Source organism: Canis lupus, chromosome 34 (genome assembly GCF_011100685.1).
Source record: "Canis lupus familiaris isolate Mischka breed German Shepherd chromosome 34, alternate assembly UU_Cfam_GSD_1.0, whole genome shotgun sequence".
NCBI classification, from domain to species: domain Eukaryota; kingdom Metazoa; phylum Chordata; class Mammalia; order Carnivora; family Canidae; genus Canis; species Canis lupus.
Window position 1 is genome coordinate 16,333,509 of NC_049255.1, and position 21,630 is coordinate 16,355,138.

At 38.2% G+C, this 21,630-nt stretch overlaps 1 protein-coding gene and 1 long non-coding RNA gene across 5 annotated transcripts in view; one reads left to right on the top strand and one right to left on the bottom strand.

Moving 5' to 3' along the window:
* The window catches only part of LOC111093955, a 28,833-nt gene extending 20,557 nt beyond the window's left edge, over positions 1-8,276 (top strand). Inside the window, exon 3 of the long non-coding RNA XR_005383790.1 lies at positions 7,247-8,276. This is a non-coding gene — a long non-coding RNA (uncharacterized LOC111093955). The remainder of the gene's footprint in view (positions 1-7,246) is intronic.
* The window catches only part of MCF2L2 (MCF.2 cell line derived transforming sequence-like 2), a 237,951-nt gene that overhangs the window by 22,377 nt on the left and 193,944 nt on the right, over positions 1-21,630 (bottom strand). For all 4 annotated transcript variants that reach the window (XM_038583487.1, XM_038583488.1, XM_038583489.1 and 1 more), the window contains 5 exons: positions 20,341-20,412; positions 17,876-18,001; positions 8,430-8,645; positions 7,412-7,504; positions 7,172-7,250 (listed from right to left, as the gene is read on the bottom strand). In XM_038583487.1, coding sequence (XP_038439415.1) covers positions 7,172-7,250; positions 7,412-7,504; positions 8,430-8,645; positions 17,876-18,001; positions 20,341-20,412 — 586 coding nt within the window. The remainder of the gene's footprint in view (positions 1-7,171; positions 7,251-7,411; positions 7,505-8,429; positions 8,646-17,875; positions 18,002-20,340; positions 20,413-21,630) is intronic.

Here is a 21,630-nt window from a genome sequence, read left to right on the forward strand (position 1 = left end):
TACAGGAAATAAGTCAATCAGAGAAAGACAATCATTTATCGTATAATTTCACTCATATGTGGAATTTAAGAAATAAAACAAATAAGCAAAGGGAAAAAAGGGAGGGTGGCAAACCAAGAAACAGACTCTTAACTACAGAAAACAAAAGGTTACCAAAAGGAAGTGGGAGAAAATGTGTTAAATAGGTGATGAGGATTAAGGAGGGCACTTGCTGTGATGAGCACCAGGTGTTGTATGTAAGTACTGAATCACTAGATTGTACACCTGAAAATAATATTACATGTATGTTAACTAACTGGAATTTAAATAACATTGTTTTTTAAAAAAGGAAGAGCAAAGTTGAAGGATCTGACTTTAAGGCTTATTATAAAGCTACAATAATCAAGGCAGTAAGGTATTGATGTCAGGATAGACAAATAGGTCAATGGAAGAGAATAGAGAATTCAGAAGTGAATGTACTTATAGTCAGTTGGAGAAATGGTAATGGAATAATGACACCAATAAACAAAAACTAAACTTTGATCCACATTTGACACCATATACGAAGAAAAACAAACAAAAATCTCAAAATGGATTAGAGACCTAACTTTATAGTATAGAGAAAATCTTTGTGGCCTTAGACAAAGATTTCTTAGGCACACACCAAATATAGGATACATAATTTTTTAAAACCTGGATTTCATCAAAATTAAAATCTTCTATTCTTCAAAAGATACTCTTTTTTTTTTTTTTTAATTAAGTAGGCTCCATGCCAATATGGGGCTTGAACTCACCAATCTTGAAAAGACCCTGAGAAAGGGTCTTTTGAAAGACCCTGAGACTGAGCCAGCCAGGAGCACCCAATAGATACTTTTAAAAGTATGAAAAGATAAGCCACATGATGAAAGAAAGTGTTTGCAAAGCATCAATCTATTAAAGGATTTGCATCTAGGGTATATAAAAATACACCTCTCAAAACTTAAGAAAACAATGAGCAAAAAATGTGAATGGACACTTCACTAAAAAAGATATAAGGATAGCAAAGAAGCACATGAAAAGATTCTTAACCAGTAGTCACTAGGAAAAAAACAAATTAAAACCTCAATAACATACTATTCCACAACTATTATAAGGCTGGCTTAAAATTAAAAGACTGACAACACCAGGTGTTGATGTGGAATGTGGGGCAAGTGAAACTCTTATATGATGTTATGGAAATAAAGACGGTATTACCAATTTGGAAAATAGAAATTTCTTAAAAAGATAAACATGTACCTGCCATGTGGCCTAATCATTACACTCTTAGGTATTTACCTAAGAGAAATGAAAACCCATGTCCACAAGAACACTTATATTTGCATGTTAATAGAAGCATTATTCAAAATAGCCCAAGAAAGTGGAAAGAAACCAAATATTCATTAACAGGTAAATGAATAAAGAAATTGGGGTATATTCAAATAATGGAATACTATACAGCACTTAAAAGGAATGTACTATTGTTACAAAAACAACATGAATGAATCTCAAAATAATTATGCTGAGTGAGAGAAAGCAGATGAAAAAGTACATGCTGTATGATTCTCTTCATGGAACGATAGAAAATTCAAACTAATCTATAGTGACAGAAAGAAGATCAGTGACCACCTGGGAAGCACTGGGGGATAAGGGAACAGCAGAAAGGTAATACAAAGGGGCCTGAGGAAACTTTTGGGGGTGATAGACATGTTCATTATCTTGATTGTGGTTATGCTTCCATAGGTGTATACATGTGTTGAAACATCAAATTGTATACTTTAAATATGTGCATTTTATTATGTTAATTATGCCTCAATAAAGTTGTTTTAAAAATAATTGTTTGGGGCATCTGGGTGGCTTAGTTGGTTAAGCATCCAACTCTTGGTTTCAGCTCAGGTCATGATCTCAGGGTCTTGGGATTGAGCCCTGAGTCAGGCTCTGCACCCAGCATGGAGTCTGCTTGTTTCTTTCCCTCTGTTCCTCCTCCTCTCTCTTTCCCTCAAATCAATAAATAAAATCTTCAAAAAAAAGTTTAAGGACTCTGTCCAGAAACTTTATGTTTTATTTTTATTTTTTTGTCCAGAAACTTTAATAAGCTAAAATGCATATTCCAAGGCATTAACCCTAGCTACCCTAATTCCACAGTCCTAGGTAGGACCCAGATATCTGCATTTGTAACAAGCCCTTCAGGTAATTCTAATGCAGGGCATCTTTAAACCATCCTTTGTGAAACTGTGGTAAAGATTTCTAGAACAATCTTGTGACTAGAATGTTGCTTCTGGGGAAAATAAGTACCTTTTTCTACTGGGATTGTCACATCTTCCTGTTATATGCCTCCAGAGCATTCATACTCAATTACCTTAACATATATTTAGCACAGCATTAGTAGTTTGAGAGTAAATCCCATAGTTTTCCCTCATCTTACCTTTATATAAATTAAAATAAACATATAATGTAGTTATTATTTCTTGGTAAAGGCCAATAGTTTAAATAAGGAACTTACATCATTCAGTTGTTATGACTGAAAACTGATGTGGTGGTTTTCTAGTCACAGTTCTTAGTTTATCTTTTTCCACATCTTGTGATGCATACCCACCCTTACATCTTCTTGTCCAACTAATGGTCAGAGAAGACACAGAAAGAATGTGAAATGGCTGCATTCCTGATAAGTCTCTGAGGACAAAGTTTATCTTTTCATATTTACATCACTTTCCTTACCCAACACACAAGCCATTGTCACTCTAAATGTTGGGAGTTCGATTTTCCACATAAGACTAGCATTTCTTAGGCCTCACAACATTAGCAGAAGGAAATAGCTGAACTCAGTAGATTAAGCTTGTGGATTTTCCTACCAAGTATCTCTGCTGCTATGAGGATCCACTGAAAAAAAAAAAAAACAAATATGAAAGGGCAAAGCTTACTCAAAGATGATTCTTAATTATTAAAAGGAGTATAGCAAGTGATATGTGTGAAAATGATGCAGGAAAAAAAAACCTTCAAAAATTCTCTCCAAGAAAACAGAAAAAACTGGCAAAAATAGAAAATATTTTTAGGACACAAGAAATTAAACAAAGGCTTAAAGCAATCAGGAGAACATTTATTCAAGAAAACTGGCTGAATCTTGGTATGAACAGTGAGCTTTGTCATGTTTTAGTTGCCCTGTTCCCAATCTACTTCTCCTTCTTTATGGTAGCCTTGGAAATCAACAGCCTGCAATCATGGTGAAAATTAGCAATCTGGCAGCCATAGGAAGGGGCAAAACAGGATTTGAGTTCATTCAAAGTCTCATTCCCAGAGAACTATCATCATTTGACTTGTTTGGGGGTTCCTTGGCACACCTTACTTATAAGACTGTCTTTATTAGACCTATTCATGTTTGCACAGTGTGAAAAACCTTTTCACCAGGAGCATTTGTAGAAAATTACTAGAGGCAATTGCTTAACTTCTTGGCTGCCTAAGGCACTGGATAACAGCTGGGACAAAAATAGGCTAACCTAAAATTTAAAAGGAGATGCATGGGAATGAGATGTCCATAGTGGTTTTAAAAATCACCTAAATATTTCTGAGACTCTAGAAGGCCATGTACAAATGCCCAGCTCTGTGTGCATGTTCAGGAAAAATCTGAGAAGGTCTTATGCTCTCATTTCTGGTGGGGAGAGATCTTGGGACTCTACACAAACGGAGTGAATGCAAAGGTGGAATTGCCACCTGCTTGACTGTATGTTGAAGGTGCACCCCCACTATCCACACAGAGCTCCTGTCAAAGGCTGGAAAAAATCATTAAACAAGCAAACAATAACAAAACAACAAACAATACCAATAAAAAACACGAGATGGAGGAGACTCTGATTTCTAAAATTGCCACATTATATTATTAAATGTCCAGTCTCGACAGAAAAAATTGTAAGCCACGTAAAGAAACAAGAAAGCATGATCCATACATAGAAAAAAGGGAAAAAAGTAATCAAGAGAAATTGTTCTGAGGAAGCCAAGATAATTAGACTTCCTAGACCAAGACTTTAAATCAACTATTTAAAAACTGTAAAAAGAATTAAAGGAAACCACAAAAAAAGAACTAAAGGAAAGTATGAGGACAAATTCTCATCAAATTGAGAAAATAGAAATTATATTTGAAAGGGCCAATAGAAATTCTGGGTTGGAAAGTATAATAACTGAAATGAAAAATTCACTAGAGCGGCTCAAATGCAAATTTGAGCAAACAGGAAAAGAGTCAGAGAATATAGATATAGGTCAACTGAAACTATCCAGTTTGAGGAAGAGAAAGAAAAAGAATGAAAAAGAATTTAGAGTCATAAAGACTGGTAGAGTCGGACTCCCATCACACATACCAACATAGAATGGGAATCCCAGAAGAAGACAGAAACAAAGGGGCTGAAAGAATACTTAAAGAAATAATGGCTGAAGACTTCCTAAATTTGGTGAAAAACACTAATCTCCACATCCAAATGATCCATCTACAAACTCCAAGAAATATAAATTCAAAGAGGTCTACACATAGACATATCAAACTGTCAAAACATAAAGAATCTGAAAGCAGCAAGAGAAAAGCAACTTGTCACATGCAAGATTTTTTTTTTTTTTTAATCTCTGATCTTTCCTTTTTTTTTTTTTTTTTTTTTGAGGAGAAAGAGAGTATGCACATATGCTAGTGGGAGGTGCAGAGAGAGAAAGGGGGAGAGAATCCCAAACAGGCTCCATGCTCAGAATGGAGCCCAATGCAGGGATTGATCTCATGCTCCTGAGATCACAACCTGAGCTGAAATTAAGAGTCAGACACTAGATTGAGCTACCCAGGTGCTCCAAGACATTTTCAGTAAGATTAATAGTTGATTTCTTACCATAAACTATGAAAGCCACAAAATAGTACCTAATATGACATATTCTAAATGCTTAAAAAAACTGTCAACCAAGAATTCTGTATCTATGGTTAATTGATTTTCAACCAGGGTGCTGTCTTATTTTGAGCTGCTATAACAAAGTACCATAGACTGGGCAGCTTATAAACAACAGAAATTCATTTCTCACAGTTCTGGAGGCTTGGAAGTCTGAGATCACAGTGCAAGCATGGTTGAATTCTGGTGAGGATCTTCTTCTGGGTTGCAGATTGATGACTTCTCATTATATCCTCTCATAGCAGAGAGTAGACAGAGGAAGCAAGTTCTCTCATAGCACTTATAAGGGCATTAATCCTATTCATGATGGCTCAACTCTTATAACCTCATCTACTCCTAAATACCTCCCAAAGTCTTCACTTCCTAATATCATTGGGTATTACCATTGGGTTAAGTTCTGACATATGAATTTTGGGGGAACACAAACATTGTGATGGCACTTGAGTCGGTAACAAGTGCCAAGACCATTCAGTGGAGAATAGTCTTTTTAACAAATGGTTTGGGAACAGCAGCATATATATACACATGTGGAAAAATAAACTTAGACTCCTAATTCACACCATGTACAAAAATTAACTCAAAGTGTATCAAGGAGTTAAAGCTAAATTTTTAGAAGACAGCACAGGTATACATCTTGGATTAGGCAATGGTTTCTTAGATATGACACCAAAACACAAGCAACCAAAGAAAAAATAGAAAAATTAGACTTCATCAAAATTGAAAACTTCTGTGCTTCAAAAGATATCATCAAGAAAATGAAAATGAAAAGATAGCCCACAGAATGGGAAAAAAAGTATTTGTAAGTCACATATTTGATAAGCATCTAGTACCCAGAATACATAAGTAATTTTCACAACAACCATAAAAAGACAGATAATTTAAAATGGGCAAAGGAGTTGTATAGACATCTCTTCAAAGGGAATATACAAATGGCCAATAAGCATGTGAAAAGATGCTCAATATCACTTGCATTAGGGAAATGCAAATCAAAACTATAATGAGCCACCATTTCATACCTAATGGGATAGTAACAATAACACTAAAAAAAATAATAATAGACAATCCCAAGTGTTTGTGAGGGAGGGGAGAAGAGGAACCCTTATACACTGCTAGCACAAACAAGAAATGGTGCTAGTACTTTAGAAAACAATTTGGAAGTTCCTCAGAAAATTAACAGAGGTTTACCATATGGCTCAGCAATTATTTATATACATATTTTTTCAGAGGTTCACACAAAAACTTGTACACAAGTTCCCATAGCATTATTCACAATATCCAAATAATGGAAACCACCCAAATACCCATCAACTTATGAATGGATAAACAAATACGTTATGTCCATACAATGCACTATGTTTCAACCATGGAAAGGAATGGAGTCCTGAGATCATCCTGCCACAACATGGATGAACACTGAAAAAATGATGCTGCGTGAAAGAAACTGGACAGAAAGTGCCATATTGTATATGATTCCATTATGTAAAATGTCCAGAATACAGATAGAAAGTCTATTAGTGGTTTTCAGGGGCAGAGGGGAGGGGGAGGAAAATGGGGAATGATCGCTAAGGGGTACAGTGTCTTTTTGTTGGGGAAGGTGATGAAAATGTTCTGGTGATGGTTTCACAACCTTGTGAATAGACTCACACCCATAGAATTGTACATTTTAAGAGATCGTGTTTTATGGTATGTTAATTATATCTCAGCTTTTAAAAAAAAGCAGCACAGCTTCTGAAAGTAGTACTGGATTTTATTTTTTTTTTTTTTAATTTTTTTAAATTTTTATTTATTTATGATAGTCACAGAGAGAGAGAGAGAGGCAGAGACACAGGCAGAGGGAAAAGCAGGCTCCATGCACCGGGAGCCCGACGTGGGATTCGATCCCGGGTCTCCAGGATCGCGCCCTGGGCCATAGGCAGGCGCCAAACCGCTGCGCCACCCAGGGATCCCAGTAGTACTGGATTTTAAACTCCCATTAACATGATCTCAGGTGGCTTTGGGCTTTGGGATTGAGAGAGTTGATCTTGGCAAGCAGATATGTGAGAGGAACACAGTTGAAAAGGACACATCCACATACAACCACAACCATCCCCCCACCAACACACACAATGAAAGCAAACACAGGTGCTTCCAGGTACCATGAAAAGGTGTCCCACAGTTATTTTCCTGGCAAACCATTTCCTTTAGCAATATCCCCAATGTGCATAGCTACCACAAATTTGTAATCAGTATAACTCTCCAGACTAAAGTTAGCAGGATAACCTTACCTTTAATATTGTTTTGTTGTTCCATCAGTAATTTACTTATTTCTGAAAACCAACAATCTCTGATTTCTTTCGAAGCTGCCTGAAAATTGCAGATAAGAAGATACTCTGAATATCAGATCATCTGGAGCATTAATTAGGGTTTTTATTGTCTGGGTGACCTTTAGAATGGTGAGATAGAAAACACTTGCCGAGAACACAGGAAAGAGTAAGGGGCACCTAAGAGGAAGACACAAGCTTTACCTGCAGGATGTATTTCTCGAGTCCATTCCGGTTGGCAAGTTCAAACTTCCGGTTGCTCCCCCTTCCAAGCTGGCGAATTGAAAGTGTCATCAACTATTGTAAAGAAAGAAGAAAAATTGCTGTGCTCTCATTTTCTGATTTTAAAATTCTCCCTTTCGGCCACTCTGGTTCTTTCTACCCTCAATAGCTCTCTTCTTCCATTGCCCTTCCATGTGTTTTGTTGTCCTCTGTTAATGGCCCCAAGGAGCATAAAGCACAAACACAATGTCGCATAGTATCATCTGTCTTCTCTGTTTCAGGGGACAACACAGACTGCATCTTTCCATATGTAGGGCTGGAGACCTCAACCTTTAAGCAAGGAGATCATTCCTCCTTTAACACCTAAGTATTTCACAAATCTGTACATAATAGTCATCGAATGAGTGTCTACATTAAGAAACATAAATAACAAAAGCTACCACGATTAATTAACAACTTAAATCACAAGGGCACAAATGTGTATGTGTGTGTGCGTATGCACATGTGTGGTGTGTGTGTGTGGTGGGCAGGTGGTCTCATCTCCAGCTATGAAATATTTCCTACACAGGCTAGAGATGATGCTTGGTGTGGACGTGGGGTCCAAGACCTCTGAAGTCTTTACCAATGCTCGTATGCAAAGATGTGTGGTTGAGAAGGACAAGTAGGAGATGAAATCCAGTCCATGCTCTAACCACCAAATCTTTCACCCTTCTCTCTGCCTGTAGGGTGCTTTCCTAATTACTTTGTCAGGACAGGCTGCCATATGGTCCCTTTTCTCTACCTGGCACAAAGGCACCTCTATGCCAGCCCTAACCCTGTCTATTCACGCCCTGACTTTGCAGTTAGAAAGGCCTGGGCATGCAGTCTAGCTCTGTTGTGTGGCATTTGGCAAGTTAATCTTGCTTCTCTAGACTTCAGTTTTCTTATCTGCAAAATAAGAATAATGGTATTTATCTCCATAGGGACATGCTGATTCCCAAATGCAATAGGACCCCTTTACCTTCATAGATTTCTTAAAGCTGTAATGAGGAGATAGGCCCTGGTCACTGGGCTCCATTCGTATCTTACAGAATACAATTCCCCTTTCAAATAGATAGATTTGCCTCTGTCTGGGCTTAAATCGAATAAAATCCTTCATTTTATAACGATCCTTGTGAATTGTCCACACGTTGAAAGAGCCATGCTTCAGTAGCTTTCCCAGTTTCCTGATATCATCCTTTGGGGAAGATAGACAGACATACATAAAAAGAAGCTGTTAAATTACTTGACAGGGAAAGAACTCTTAAGGGTCTGTTTTCAAATTACAAAGTATGCTTATTTGAAGTTGATGATTTTAAAAGTGCCAGTTAGGCTCATCTGTCTCTAAATCAAAACTAGAGTTCTGTGAGCTTCACTGAGCATGGCACCATTTGGTTATGTAGGTCAATAGTACAGCTGTGCAAGGTAATAAACATAAAGCATGTTAGAAAAACTTAAACTAAAGATACTGGTACTCTGATATTTTTGTCTTTATAATTAATTTTAGCTAGCAGGATTCTATTTCCTCTTCTTCATTTTTGATATGTGATGTCTACTTAAAAGGGCAAGAAATTAACATTTAAGTATGTTCAGGGGAGACAAAATTTTTGTTACATTATGGACCTATTCCATAATAATCCATAACATCTGCCTCAGGTATGAGAACCTGAGAACATGAGATTTGTTCTGAAAGAAAAAAGCTTAATATAGCATAATTTTCATAACACTGTAATGCAAATAATAATGACATTCAAGTTCGCATTTTTCAGAGTAGGTAGACAGGGCAAAGATAATCCCAAATGACAAACTTTTAGAAAGTCTATTTGGCTTCAGGGCACATTTACGATGCCTATTCCTCCACCAGCAAGCTCATCTTTCTCATATGTAACTGTTTACAGTCCACATGAGTGACCTTGCCTTCTCTGCGCCTTCTTCAAAGGGTAGTAGAGTGAGATGAGCTAATAACATTGTATTTTACCTGGCATTTTAAAAAAATTAGATGACTTGAAGCAGATAATCAAGAATTTATTTCCCTGAATGAAAACGCGAAAAGAAGAAAATTATTTGAACAGGACCAGGACAGAGAAATTTCCCTGAGTTATGTCTAGCTGAGATAAATCGCTACAATTTCTGAGTTAATACTAGAAATATATACACTATTTATATTTGGGCTTTTTATAGTTTATTGTTCATGTTGAACAAGCTGTGACTATTGTTTCAAAAAGAACTTACTGCACTTCTGAAATTCTAAAATAAAAACTTCAAGAGCATAAACTCTAGTCATTTCTGTGGTGCTTGTGGCATATTTTCAGTGTTTTCTCTTTTTTGCTTTGTAAAACTGACATATGTAAACTGTGGTGAATGAAACTCTCAGTGAGGAACAAAGAGCCTCCAGCCATAAGGACTGCTCTCCTAGAAGCACAATACTCCTGCTTTGCTTACACAGGCTCGGCTTGACGATGCTCCAAAACAGATGGGTGGTGGGTTCATGAGGACCCTTTAGAAGTTTTTCACTCTATCCACATCCTTCCAGGAGCCACTCCAGCCCTCAGTGATTGTATTCTCTTTTAAACCCATTCTATTTTTACTATATAGACATAAATAATGCAGGAAATATGTTTTCATCCGGGTGACTGGCAAGAGTTGGTGCTTAATATTTGCCACAAGAATTATAATCAGTAGTTTCTGTTATTTTATTTTATATTATTTATTTGAGAGAGAGAAAGAGAGGGAGCATGAGTGGGAGGGGCAGAGGGAAAGAGAATCTCAAGCAGACTCTGCTCTGAGCAGGGAGCCTGACATGGAGCTTGATCCCATGACCCTGAGATCATAATCTAAGATGAAACCAAGAGTCTGGAGCTTAACCAACTGTGTAGTTTCTATTCTAAAATGTACTTATGCTCTACCTCATTTCAAAAACTTGACCTATCTTATAAAAATATATACATTATAAGGAGACAGAAAATAACTAATGTACTAGGGAGAAAAAAGATTAAAAAATAAGATGAAGAGGTTGTACATAAAACCTATATAATAAAGCCATATAAACCTGGTGCAGATTAGGTTATGACCTTCTAGTGGGCAGTACAGAGGGAAACACAGTGAGTTGTATGATATATTATGTCCGAAGACATACCCAAACCAGTTGTTCAGGAAATGCACAGCAATTCCTATTAATAAGATATGAGAGAAATTTCTCCCATGGGTCCTGGTTCTCATAAAGAGTCACTGAGTCAAATACTGAGCACATCCTCAACCATATCCCAGAATAGATATAGACAAATGGATTTTAGGTAAAGCTGTTTCTGACAACACATTTGGTAAATATGGAGGCACCACTTCAAAGCACAGCTGTTAAAAGTAATTCTAAAAGAAGCCAGAATAGAGAACCCAGAAATGGACTCTCAACTCTATGGTCAACTAATCGTTGACAAATCAGGAAAGAATATCCAATAGAAAAAAGACAGTCTCTTCAACAAATGGTGTTGGGAAAATTGGACAGCCACATGTAGAATGAAAATGGGTCATTTCCTCACATTGTACACAAAAAAATAGACTCAAAATGGATGAAAGACCTAAATGTGAGATAGGAATCCATCAAAAGCCTAGAGAAGAATATACAGCAACCTTTGTGACCCTGGCCACAGCAACTTCTTACTAGACACATCAACAAAGGCAAAAATGAACTATTGCGTTCATCAAGATAAAAACCTTTTATACAGCAAAGGAAACAGTTGACAAATTTAAAAGACAACTGACAGAATGGGAGGAGATACTTGCAAATGTCAGATAAAGGGCTAGTACCCAAAATCTATAAAGAACTTATTAACTTAATACCCAAAGAATATAAATCCAATTAAGAAATGGGTAGAAGACAGATATTTCTCTGAAGAAGACATACGAATGGCCAACAGACACATGAAAAAATGCACAACATCACTCAGCATCAGGGAAAAACAAAACCACAATGAGATGCCACCTCACACCAGTCAGAATGGCTAAAATTAACAAGCCAGGAAATGACAAATGTTGGCAAGGATGCAGAGAAAAGGGAACCCTCTTACACTGTTGGTGAGAATGCAAGCTGGTGCAGTCACTCTGGAAAACGGTATGGGGGTTCCTCAAAAAGTTGAAAATAGAGCTGCTTTACAATCCAGCAATTGCACTATCAGGTATTTACCCCAAAGATACAAATGTAGTGACCCAAAGGGGCCCCTGCACCCCAGGGTTTATAGCAGTAATGGCACAATAGCCAAACTATGGAAAGAGCTCAGATGTCCGATCAACAGATGAATGGATAAAGATGTGGTATATGTATATAATGGACTACTACTCAGCCATCAAAAAATGAAATCTTGCCATTTGCAATGATGTAGATGGAACTAGAGGGTATTATTATGCTAAGTGAAATAAGTCAACCAGAGAAAGACAATTATCATATGATCTCACTCGTATGTGTAACTTAAGAAACAAAACAGAGGATCATAGGGGAAGGGAGGGAAAAATAAAACCTGATAAAATCAGAGAGAGACAAATCATAAGAGACTTAATCATAGGAAACAAACCCAGGGTTGCGGGAGGGGAGGGGATGGGGGATGGGGTAAGTGGGTGATTGACATTAAGAAGGGCACATGATATAATGAGCACTGGGTATTATATAAGACTGATGAATCACTGAACTCTACCTTTGAAACTGATAATACACTATATGTTAATTAATTGAGTTTAAATTTTAAAAATAGGGGATATATTATATATATATTAAATTAAATTAAATTAGTGGAGACATAAAATAAAGGCATCACATTAAGTTTTATTAATAAGAGTTGTCTAAAAGTAAAAAAATAAATAAAATAAAAAGCATAAATATAAAGAAATAAAGCCAGAATGATGGGGGAGTGGGGAACAAGCCCCAGTGTGCACTCTCTAATGACCTGTGGAGGCCTGGGTGAAGTTAGTTAAGGTATCTGCCAAGGCCATGGGCTGCAGAGGAAACTGCCCTGTCTATAGCCCTGCTGAAGAGACAACCTTAGGCAATGATATTGCCTTTATCACCTCTGCTCTCTCCTCCTCATCCCTCTAGCAGCCATAGCTCTTTGCACCCCAGTAGGTAAATGACCAATGAATATGAATCCAGCAAGGGGTCAACCCCTGACCACAGAGGCCAATCTGATCCCTGTTTGAACTAAGACAATAAGCAGCAGGAGTTGTGACTGTGAAATGTTTTATAAGAAGGCTGGAGGTAGATTAAACAATAAGATAGCAGAGCAATAAAGAAAGTGAGTCACCAGAAACTGAGGAAGAGGAAAAGACACTGAAGGAGGTAAAAGGGGAATATGGATCACCTTTTACCACCTACTGTGGACTTCATTTTAGCTAATTACATCTGCAAAGACCTTATTTCCAAATAAAATCACATTCTGAGGTCCCAGGTGGACACAAGTTTTTTGGGAGACACTATTCAACCTAGTATTGGAGCATCTCTGAATTAGTTTCCTCACGGTGGTGAGCATGTCCACCTACTGTGGTAAAAGGGGAAGACAGCTGGTGTGTGGATGTACCTGGCACAAATAGGCAGAGCACACAGGTAAGAACCTCCACTCTCTCCCAAGCCAAGGCCTCAGAATTGCTACGGGTCCCGGAAGTGTCCCATTCCCACCTCCGTGTGCCTGGCTCTGTCATTGTACTCGCTCTTCCCAAGGCTCTGTGGTCACCTATTCCAGTAAGCCCATCATCACTGAAGGTCACCGGAGGGAATTGCTGGGTTTTTGAGTCCAGCTGAAACAGAAGGGTTGCATGTCATCCAAGTAGTTACATATATTTTCTGAGGACCACACTTATGAGATTGGACATCTCAATGCTCAAGGCCAATTCTGCAGTGGCTGAGGTACCCCATGTGGTGCTGATGAAGGGCAGGTGCATGCATATTACCATCAGCCAGGATGCATGCTTACATGGAAGCACCCTACTTCCCAAGGGAAAGGGTAAGAGGAGATCTTCTGAACAAGACCAAAGATGACCGTTGGCTATCTTTTCAACCATATGTATCCTCTCTTCCCAATAAGACTGTAGTTGGTCCCAAGGCCAGGGACCACATGCACAGCTCTTGTAGATATATGTCCCCTAGACATGTAATATTTATTCATTTATTAGCATGAGTGCCTGAGGGGACATGAGGTGACATGTTCAACACCGTGAGGAAACTAATTCAGAAATGCTCCAATACTAGGTTGAATAGTGTCTCCCAAATAACTCGTGTCCACCTGGGACCTCAGAATGTGATTTTATTTGGAAATAAGGTCTTTGCAGATGTAATTAGCTAAAATGAAGTCCTACTTCATTAGGGTAGGACCCTTATCCAATGAATGGTGTCCTTGTGAGAAGAGAAAACAGAGACAAAGACCCACACATAGAGAAGACAGTCATGAAGACAGACAGAAATTGGAGTCATGTAGCTATAAGCCAAGAAACGCTAAGCATTGTTGGCAACAACTAGAAGTCAGCAGAGAAGCAACGAATGGTTCTTTCCTAGCTTCAGAGGGAGTAAAAGCCTGATAACACTTAGATTTTAGACTTCTCATCTCCAGAACTGTGGAGCTTTGTTATGGCAGCTCTAGGAAATGAATATATCTGCAATCAGTTTTCCCACTAGTGGTGGCCATCACTTGTGTGTGTTGAATCTAGTAGATATAAACTCACAGATACAACACCGTTTGGTGTTGGCTACCCCCCAACAAGCAAGCAAAAAGTCAGATGGCTTCCTCCATATGGGAAACGATGGCAAAAGTTACCAATTTTCGCATGTGGAATTTTGTAGTTAAGAGCTCTGATGTAAGCATTTCGAATGAAGAATCTGGCTTAGAGAATGTCTGATGAAGTTGGCCTCCAGAAAGAGACCACTTGTGAGTGCCCAGGTTTTCATTCCTGGCAGTGACAACAATGTGACAGAGATATATACTTCTTGCACAAAAATACAGGAAACATCTGGATAAATGAATCAGTACAAAGCTAGCCCAGAAACAAAACAACAGAAGCTGTAGGACAGAAAAGCCCCTTAATACAATCATCAGAAGCAAAGGGGTTCCTTTCTTTCCGGTCTAGTCAATTATCCAAATAAGCCAGCCTTAGGGCCCTTTATTTAGCATCTGCCAGGTGTCACCATGGTGGTAGCGGTTTTTATTATGATTTAGTTCTCATTTGCTCCTTACAGCCTCCCTTTGACATAGGTGTCTTAAGTGTGCGAAGATGCATAAGGCTATAACACTGGGTTGTTCAGATAATTTACTCGGTCTTATCTTTGCAGCCAACATTTCTGCTCAGGGAATTAGAGACTGAATCAGAAATAAAATACCTGGCCTTAGTCCACAAAACTTGCAACAAAAATAGTTCCTTTATTGAATGACATAAATTTGTTCCAGAAAATAAAAATGTTTCATTCAACATTTACTATTCAACTTTGGAACTTGTTCCTGATAAGTCAGGATTTTAAAGGACTCTACACATATATCTATTTTAGGTGTTAGATTGAATAGAGAAGATTTTTTTTTTTCCAGATGGAGGGAAGTAAATAACATCTCAGCATTCCACAAAACAAACTTTCTTTCTTTTTTTTTTTAAATTTTTATTTATGATAGTCACACAGAGAGAGAGAGGCAGAGACATAGGCAGAGGGAGAAGCAGGCTCCATGCACCGGGAGCCCGATGTGGGATTCGATCCTGGGTCTCCAGGATCACGCCCCGGGCCAAAGGCAGGCGCTAAACCGCTGCGCCACCCAGGGATCCCTCTTTCTTTCTTTTTAAGATTTTATTTACTTATTCATGAGAGACACAAAGAGAAGAGAAGCAGAGACATAAGAAGAGGAAGAAGCAGGCTCCATGCAGGGAGCCTGACGTGGGACTCGATCCCCAGACTCCAGGATCATGCCCTGGGCCAAAGGCGGGCACTTAACCACTAAGCCACCCAGGTGTCCCCAAAACAAACTTTCTTAAAACAAAAAAAAATTTAGTTTCTGTGATTAAATTAAATCAAGAACTAACTGTACAAAAAGGAATAAAATGTAAATATCAGAAGGGAATTTTTTTTAGTTGTTTTAATTATGCATTTACCCATTCAAGTAATGTCTTTCCAAACCAGGTCAATACTGGATGTCAAGTAGAGAAATTAAAGGGTTAAGTTCTGGGTTCATCCACACACTCAGCATGTGATTTTCAGCACCCTATAATAAGGTTCTACAAAGCTGAATCAAAGTATCTTAGAAACATTTGATGTGAGTTAAGAGTAACTGAGCTGTTTAGTAGACTTTCAACAAAATCAGATGAAGCATACAACAAGAGAATGAATGGCACTCTGGATAGGGAATAAAGAGGTCCAAGAAGTAGTCCAAGCTGATGCACAATGTGATAGTGGGTGAGTTAACTCTTCTTTCCATGGATATTTTCCTGAATCAGAAAGTAAAAATTTCAGTGCCTGCTCTTCCATATTCTATAGGATTATACAAAACTGGGTAAAGTAGCTAATGTACTAGATGTAAAGCAAGTTAAAATCTTAGTGAACAAAACAACAATAGAATTTATGCCAAAGGTGCGATTCTTTGCATTTTATGTAAAAAAAAATCTCTACAATTCCATAGGCTGGTTCATCTTATTTGCATGCAAGCTGCCTTGGAATGAAATTAGAGTACACTGCTATTTACTCACATTTTACTAATTATTTTCTCATAACTTCCTCCTCCTCTGTTACTTACACTCAGAATAATAACTGGGAGTTTCCTGCCCTGTGTATGGTTTCCAGGACATTCATTTGACTCCAGGAAATGGATATCTAATAGGGGGAGCTGATGCGTGTTCAGAAATAAAAAGAACAGAAAGATGTCTCAAAATGATTAAATAAATGGCTCTCTTGAGTTTCCTTAAATGAAGAAGGAAAAAATTATTACCAAGAAAATGATCCCCTCCTACACATACCTGTGGTTCATGAATACCCTCCTGAATCATGCAAAAGTAGTAAGCAGAGACTACTCTTGAGTCCCAGGGGACAGTAACAGCAACATTGCCGGGATCATTGTGGCCCAGTGGGGCTGCTTCTGAGATGCTGGCCAGCAAAATATCAGGAGGGAGGGAAATAAAAAGACCGTGGGTTTTTTTGCCCCTAATTAATTTGCATGGTTTGACTTATGACCAGGAAAGAAAAGAAAGGTCTTTTGCCCAAACCTCAATGAACAGTATGTGAGAACCAGGTAAAAATGAAAAGGAAAAAGAGAAAACAAAAAGTGTCTCTCTGAAATGTAATTTTCAAAATGCTTCATCCCTGTGTGGTAGGAGAGAGTAGTCTTCCAAAGAGATCCACATCCTAATCCCTGGAATCCAAGAATAGGTCAGGTTACATGACAAATGGGAATTAAGGTTGCAGATGGAATTAGGGTTTTTCATCAGCTGACTTCGAGATAGGGAGATACCGTGGATTAATGGGGGGGTTCAAGATAATCCTAGAGTCTTCAGAAGTGGGAGAGAAGCAGAAGAGAAGGTCAGAGTGATGTGAGTCAAGAACTTTGACAATGGAAGGAGAAACCATGAGCCAGGAAATGTGTGTCACCCTGGCAAGCTGGACAAGGCAAGGAAATAGATTCTCTCCTAGAGCTTCCCAGAAGGAAGCAGACACCCTGATTTTACCCTAGAGAGACTGTGTTGTACTTCCGGCCTGTGGAACTATAATACATTTGCGCTGCTCCAAGCCATGAAGGTTGTGGTAATTTGTTATGACAATGATGGAAAATTAACTCACCTGAGTCAAGACCTAGAGAACCTCACAGTGAAAACCAGCTGATATTAATGATGTCCCAGTCCCAAGGAGCTCATACAGTTACAGAGGATGGCCTGCCTGGAATTCCCGGGACTGACCCACTCAGGGTTTACCCTAATGTCCCAGTGGAGAGGGCTCAACTCCCCAGCACCACCTCTTTTGGAATTTTTCTTCAACCATTTGGCTTAAGGAATGTACAATATATGCATGTCGGTCCTCTTCTGAAATCTCTTACATCAGAGATCTCAGAAGAGATCGACACATATATATGAGTCAAGAAGGAAAAATCTTTTAATCTTTCAATAGTGCCATGGGTCAGAGAATAAGTAACTCCTTCAACACCTTCCCCTGCCCATCTATGTTCTGTCCTCAGAGTTCTTGCTTATTCTAGAGTGTGGGTCAGTCTCAACATTGAGGATCCCAAGGAATCCAACCCAAGATCCCTGAAAATGCTGAGAGGCTGCCTGGATTCCCACAGCACAGATTTGATGAACAATTTGAGTTACTTTCCTCGGAGTAAAATTCTTTCACCATGGGTCACCTCTCTAACTTTGCCACAGCAACTCCTATCTTTGTAATATTGTGCCTGCCTTTTGCTGAAATGTTCCAACACTTGCTACAGCCCATACCGGACATCCAGTGACAGCTGCCAGGTCCACGGCCAATTCACAGGACTTGATCAAATCTTCCATCATGGCCAAAGCCTGTTGTAGTTCGGCTGAGAAAGCTGAATCCTTGGTTCTCTTTGGCCCATTCTGTGGAAACCAAATGCCTTGTTGGAAATCAAAAGGTAAACCATCTACCGAGTGAACGAAGGTAACAGGAGAGATAAGGAGCCATGGATCCAGACAGTACAGAGACCAAAAAGGTAAATACATGGATCTCTTCCCCTGTTCCCAAAGAGTGGTGGCTTAATATATCCTGGTTTACATATATGATATGCACCCAGGCAAAATCATCTACCACACCTTCTATACATTGCACTAATGACAAATGAAGTTCATAAAATTATGGACGTTATATTCCTGCTACATAAGAAACATGCGCCCTTCTTTAAAGCATGAAAAAGGGAATAAAGGGGAAAGGAGAGAAAATGAGTGGGAAATATCAGAGAGGGAGACAGAACATGAGAGACTCCCAACTCTGGGAAACGAATAAAGGGCGGTGGAAAGGGAGAGGTGGGGGTGACTGGGCACTGAGGGGGGCACTGAGTGACGGGCACTGAGGGGGGCACTTGATGGGATGAGCACTGGGTGTTATGCTATATGTTGGCAAATTGAACTCCAATAAAATAAATAAATAAATAAAAATAAAATAAAGCATGAAAAACCCAGACCCTTTAAATAGGCTGCTCTCCCTTTTTACATCCCTACCCCAGGGGCCTACCAAAAGGCAGGATCTGAGTATCATATTCCTGTATTTAATGTGAAAATCCTATTTCTAGGGGAAAATTATACTTAAAACCATCCCAGAGGAGGATATGTGTAAATTCCTATAGAGGCAGAAAATGAGCTGCCATGTGGAGGTCTATTAATGATTTATGTGTAAATGCCATAATTGTTGCATTTGCCACATTGAGTTCCTGCTCTCTTACCCCACCCTGGCTCTGCCCTTCCACTTTCTTCTCCTTCCCCAGTCTTTCTCACATTCTATCACCATTAAAGACATCAAAGAGATAAGAGATAAGGAAGACTCAGCATTGACTGCAAACGCTGTAACTGCTAATTCAAGAGACCAATGTTCCAGTTATTACTAATGAGACATTTAGGACATAACAAGGATGATTGTTTCAGTGTGAAAGTCTTTTGCTTACAGTTTCAGTATTTTATTGCCCTGCTACCTACATGGTTATCTGGTAAACACTAACAAAAAAATTTTGGTTTCTTCCTCTTTTTTTCTAAGACATCAATTTCTCCAACAAAGAACACACAGCTCTTTACTGCCCCCTCTCCCCAGTATGGCCCCAACTCTTTCTGTCCCCTACAGTGAGATGTAAGCGAAGGTTTGTGTATTCTCCTAATCTCCACCTAAACATAGAGGATTAGCTTCTTTGGATTAGAGATATGAGGGACAGGGACAATGAATGGGGCAGAGAATGCTGCCTCCACTGAACAATCTGCCATGGATTCTTACCTTCTCACTCACATAAATATGCTCCAGGTGCTGGGGAAGGACAACAGGTTCTCACCTGAGTTTTTTTGTAACATCATCAGTAAAGGATTACATTCTTATATCAGGGGTCTTCCTCTTTACCCAACACTTAAAACTCAACTTCCTTTTAGAGACTCATCTGCTATTTCCTCTCCTTCCCACTAACTCTCCTGCCACAAACATAGCAGGTAGTTACTTTTACATTGTGTAATGTAGGGCTAAGAATCATCTTTACAAACATTATTAAACTAACTCAGTCTAGCTCCCCTTGCTCCAGGCTATAAAATTATTACCTGTGTCTTGAGCTTCTCTTTATTTCAAAGAGTCCCTAGCATATATACTGAGTAGAGAAGGCATACAAATGACCGCGCCTCATGTTTTCCTTGTTAAAACCAGAATATTCTATAGAAAAGTTAAAAAAAAAAACCACTGCTAAGTCACAGATTTCTTCCCGATATGGTGTGGCCACCATTTCTTCCGAGGGAACCGTGGCTATCTTAGAATTCACACCCACAAACACACTTGGAGGGGAAAAAAGCATAATGCATGCAAATTAGATATACTAAGAAGTACAATGAAGTAAATATAAATCATTCATAATCCTACCACACAGGAAAACCACAGCAGAAATGTTATTATATTCAGTGCCAGTCTTTAATGTATGCATTTTACACATTCACTTAATTTTGTATTCCTGTTAAAACATTTTTATGTGGAGGAAAGAAAATATATTACTGTTTATCCTGTTATGAAACCTCACCTTGAAATTGCCTTTAATTTTTTTGTTTTTTCTGTGATCATGATTTATAGGATACATACTATTTTAGAAAACTTAAACAATAAAGATCATAAACAAGAAAAACAAAACTGCCATAAATTCTCCCACCCATAGACAAACACCATTAACAGTTAGTTATATAAAACAATATTTAATATACAGTACCTTAGCCAAGCTTCCTTCCTGGTCACCTGTGTCTATTCCCAAATCCTCAGGAGACTCAAAATCCAGCAGACCCTGCATTAACCCAAAAGCCTTATTGGAAATCAAAAAGTAGACTGACAACTAAACCTACTGTGCAAACAATCTCCAGCCAAAATTAAATTAGCAGAGGATGGACGCAAGTTTGCCCATCACAAGTAAGTGGGAAAGAATGGCATAGAGTTCTTTCCACAAACAGAATCATATTGGACACGGTGTTTGGTAGCCTGGTTTTTTCTCACTCAATGACATATCATGAACATTTTTCCATGACACTATGTTTTAAAACATGTTTTTAAATTGTAGCTGTGTTGCATCCTGTAGATTAATCATAATTCATTAATCCCCCCTACTGTTAAACATTTAGGTTCAATAATTTTTTCCTATAATAATAATAATAATAATCTTTGTGCATTTTTCCTAAGGATAAATTCCTAGAAGTGAAATTGTCAATGTTAAAAGTTCTTTTTTTTTTTTTTTAAGATTTAATTTATATTTGGGGGGAGGGGTGAGGAGCAGAGGGAGAGGGACAAGCAGACTCTGTGCTGAGAATGGAGCCTAATGTAGGGCTCAGTCTCACAACCCTGAGATCATGACCTGAGCCGAAATCAAGTTGGACATTTAACCAACTGAGCCACCCAGGTGCCCCAATGTTAAAATTCTGTTGTATACTTCCAAATTCTTTATAGAAGAACCAGTTCCTACCAGTCATATATAAAAGCTTGATTCACCAGCCCCCACCCTACATGGAGTATTAAATTTAATCAAAAAGTTTTGCCAATTCAACCAAAAGAGAAATCCTGCCTCCTCATTGTTGTTTTAATTTGAATTTCTCAAATAACTGCTAAGGTAGAACTTTCAAAAAAAATGTTTGCTATTAGCATTTATTCTTTTGTAAACTGCCTATGTCCTGTGTTCTTTTTTTTTATTGTTTTCTTTTTTACTTCAGCTTTCAGGTATAATTGGCATATAAAATTGCTAGGTATTTAAAGTGTATATGGTGATGACTTGATATATGTATATATCGTAAAAGGATTTCTTCTATCTAATTAACACATCATTACCTCACATATTTATTTATTTATGTATTTGGCAAGAACATTTAAGTCCTATTCTTAGTAAACTTCAATTATACAATAGACTGTTACCAACAATCACCATGTTTTACATCAGATCCTCACACTTTTTTCATCTTACAAACCTTTTACCAACCTCTCCCTATTAAGTCTTTTTTCTAGTAGTCTATTTAATTTT